At 41.9% G+C, this 2,473-nt stretch overlaps 1 protein-coding gene across 1 annotated transcript; it reads right to left on the reverse strand.

Annotated features, from left to right (window-relative positions):
- Positions 1–1,037: 1,037 nt before the first annotated feature.
- Positions 1,038–2,440, reverse strand: LOC108353887 (lysyl oxidase homolog 2A-like). Its single transcript, XM_017605078.1, has 3 exons — positions 2,247–2,440; positions 1,427–2,191; positions 1,038–1,362 (listed from the first exon to the last, which is right to left on the reverse strand). The coding sequence occupies exons 1-3, from the start codon at positions 2,317–2,319 to the stop codon at positions 1,124–1,126; spliced, it is 1,077 nt and encodes a 358-aa protein (XP_017460567.1). The 5' UTR covers positions 2,320–2,440; the 3' UTR covers positions 1,038–1,123.
- Positions 2,441–2,473: the final 33 nt, after the last annotated feature.

Raw genomic sequence — 2,473 nt, forward strand, 5'->3', positions numbered from 1 at the left:
CATGTTAGGAGGCAACTGCTAAAAGCAGAGCCAGAAAGCATGGTTTTGTGTTTATCAGTACAAAAAAAAACGCGTACGTACAACTACTGGATCCCGCGGCACACGACCCAGAAACCCTACGATGACAAAAGCCTTGTGCCCTCATAGGCGCAAAACAGTTCCTTGGCATTAGACTCACCTATTCGGACAATAACAACTGACGGAAGTCCATGAAGGATTGACTAATGCTGCTACGACAACAACGACGCAAAGATCCTAACTCAGTAACGACATAATGCAGATGAAAAGCCTCATTTGTCTTGTTTTTGTTACGTCCTTCCTACATCAGAAGTAGTGTTCGTCCGATCCCACTCTGTACTTGATCCCTATACTGATTAATGCTAGTCAAACGCTACAAAATCCTCGATTCTACTTACATATATTTAAAGGTACTCAGATGAAAAATTTTAAAGTAAATGGCCGATTTTTTTTCTTAGAAAATAGTCGTTTGCAAGGAACCGACGACGCAACAACGCAAAGTAACCTTTTGGCTGAAAAATTACCTTTCAGATCCTTCTATTTGGAAATGGGGTTACTTGGAAAGTTTGATCATCAATTGTTTTATAACTATGGCAACAAATACTTGCACATTGTGGATACTCGAAAGCCACCAAGTACTAGTACTCGAGTATATATGTATTTCTAAGTACTGGTATCAGAACAACACTAATCAGAAGTAATACCACAGCACAAACTTTTACATTTTGTAGAATTTACCGCGGATGTCAAAAAAAAACTCACTAAAGGTGGATTCATCGTTCCAAGTCTGAACTTTTCTTCATGCGGTTGTCGGAACCAACAAAAAAACAGTTCTGAACCAAAACGATGAATCCGCCTTAACCCCTTTCCTTTTTATTTCGATTACTTCAAAATAGCATGTTGTTATACCCACATTTAGATGAAATCGAAAACGAGTAATGGACCAACCCACGCTTTCAATGCTTTTGCAAAAAATATTATTGAAACCCCATGATATTTGTGAAATTAAATTCAGGTTCCATACCCTGATCGGGAATTCAACGGTTTTTATTTTAATTTTAATTCAATTACATGCTTAAAATGTGTCACAAAAAAATATAAGCGATCAAGCATTAAGCCACACTCCTGTGCGACGACAATTTGTAACCCTTGTTGTACCTATTTCGCCCGTGTAATGCACAGTACACTCAGCACCATTATTCTCAAAAGATCGTTCACCGATTTTATACTCCGGATTAAGGGCAATACGAAGAATATAAGTTTGATTCGTCGGCAAGCCCGTCACATCGACCCATTGGCAGTCCAATTCAGCAGTATACGAATCGGCACAGCCAATCGAAATGCCTATTAAGTAACGATAATTATACACACAAACAAAAAAGGAAATATTTACCTTCCGCCCACTTACCTTGTGTCTCATTGCCGCACGTGTATCTCGGACTAACGTCTGGTGCACAACTCGTGTCCATCAAACAGAATGAGGCCTTGTGTCCCTGTGCCACTTTTCTATAGTTCAAATCGTATATATCGAAGGTGGCGAATACGTTCATGCTGTGATAATGTTGATGGCACTGGTGCCATTCCCAATCCCTGTAATTGGAATAAGGACTGAAATCGGCATCGCCCACATTTTCTGCTTTGGTTGTGAAACGCAATAAATTGCGCACCGCATTCGGTTGCGTGCGCCGTATTATATATGCTTCAGCGGCAACACAATTCTCCTCCATCGCGCAAGTGAGTCGCGTCATCGGCGCCAGATCGAGCCGCGCCGATAATTCAATGTCTCGCAAGCCCAAAGCCAAGTCAGCACTTTGCGGCACGCATCGCACCACTGCCACATTTTGATTCTGCTCGGTACAATTCGTGGGATAGGTAGCCTCACGTGAACATTCCGTCAAACGGGTCTCATTGCCACGACAGAGCGTGCCGACCAAGGCCCAAGGATATGCTTTGCTGTCACCGAAGCTGGTAGTCTGATTGACCATGGCAGCAAAGCCGAGGCCCAACTGCTGGCAAACAACGTTGCCCTCTCGAAAGCTCCACGCTGAGCTGCAAATTGTGCCCCAATTAGCGCCGCTATCAAAGCTCACTTCAACGCGTCCTTCGCTTGGATTGCTTATCGGAATGTCGGAGTTAAGTCGAACCAACATATCTTGATATTTCCTGTCGAGTGCTTATAAGAGGTTGTAAATTATCTAATTGCAAGTGTATAATTTCTAAAGGCCTACCTTGCGCACCGCCAGGGTTGCGTAATATTAGTACAACTGCGATAAAGCGCGAGAAAAAATTCAGATCAATCATCGCTTGCAAAATAGATTGAACTTGGCAACTGAGGAAAACAAAATGCTGCGGAAGTTCAATGACTGGAGACTTAAAGGTGTTTTACGAGCTGAAACTTACATCATTTGTATGTATTTATGTAGGTCAATATGAAAACAATTTTTTATGAAAATGT

The sequence above is a fragment of the Rhagoletis zephyria genome, unplaced genomic scaffold (genome assembly GCF_001687245.7).
Source record: "Rhagoletis zephyria isolate East Lansing unplaced genomic scaffold, Rhagoletis_zephyria_1.1 Rzeph_scaffold_32021, whole genome shotgun sequence".
NCBI classification, from domain to species: Eukaryota; Metazoa; Arthropoda; class Insecta; order Diptera; family Tephritidae; genus Rhagoletis; species Rhagoletis zephyria.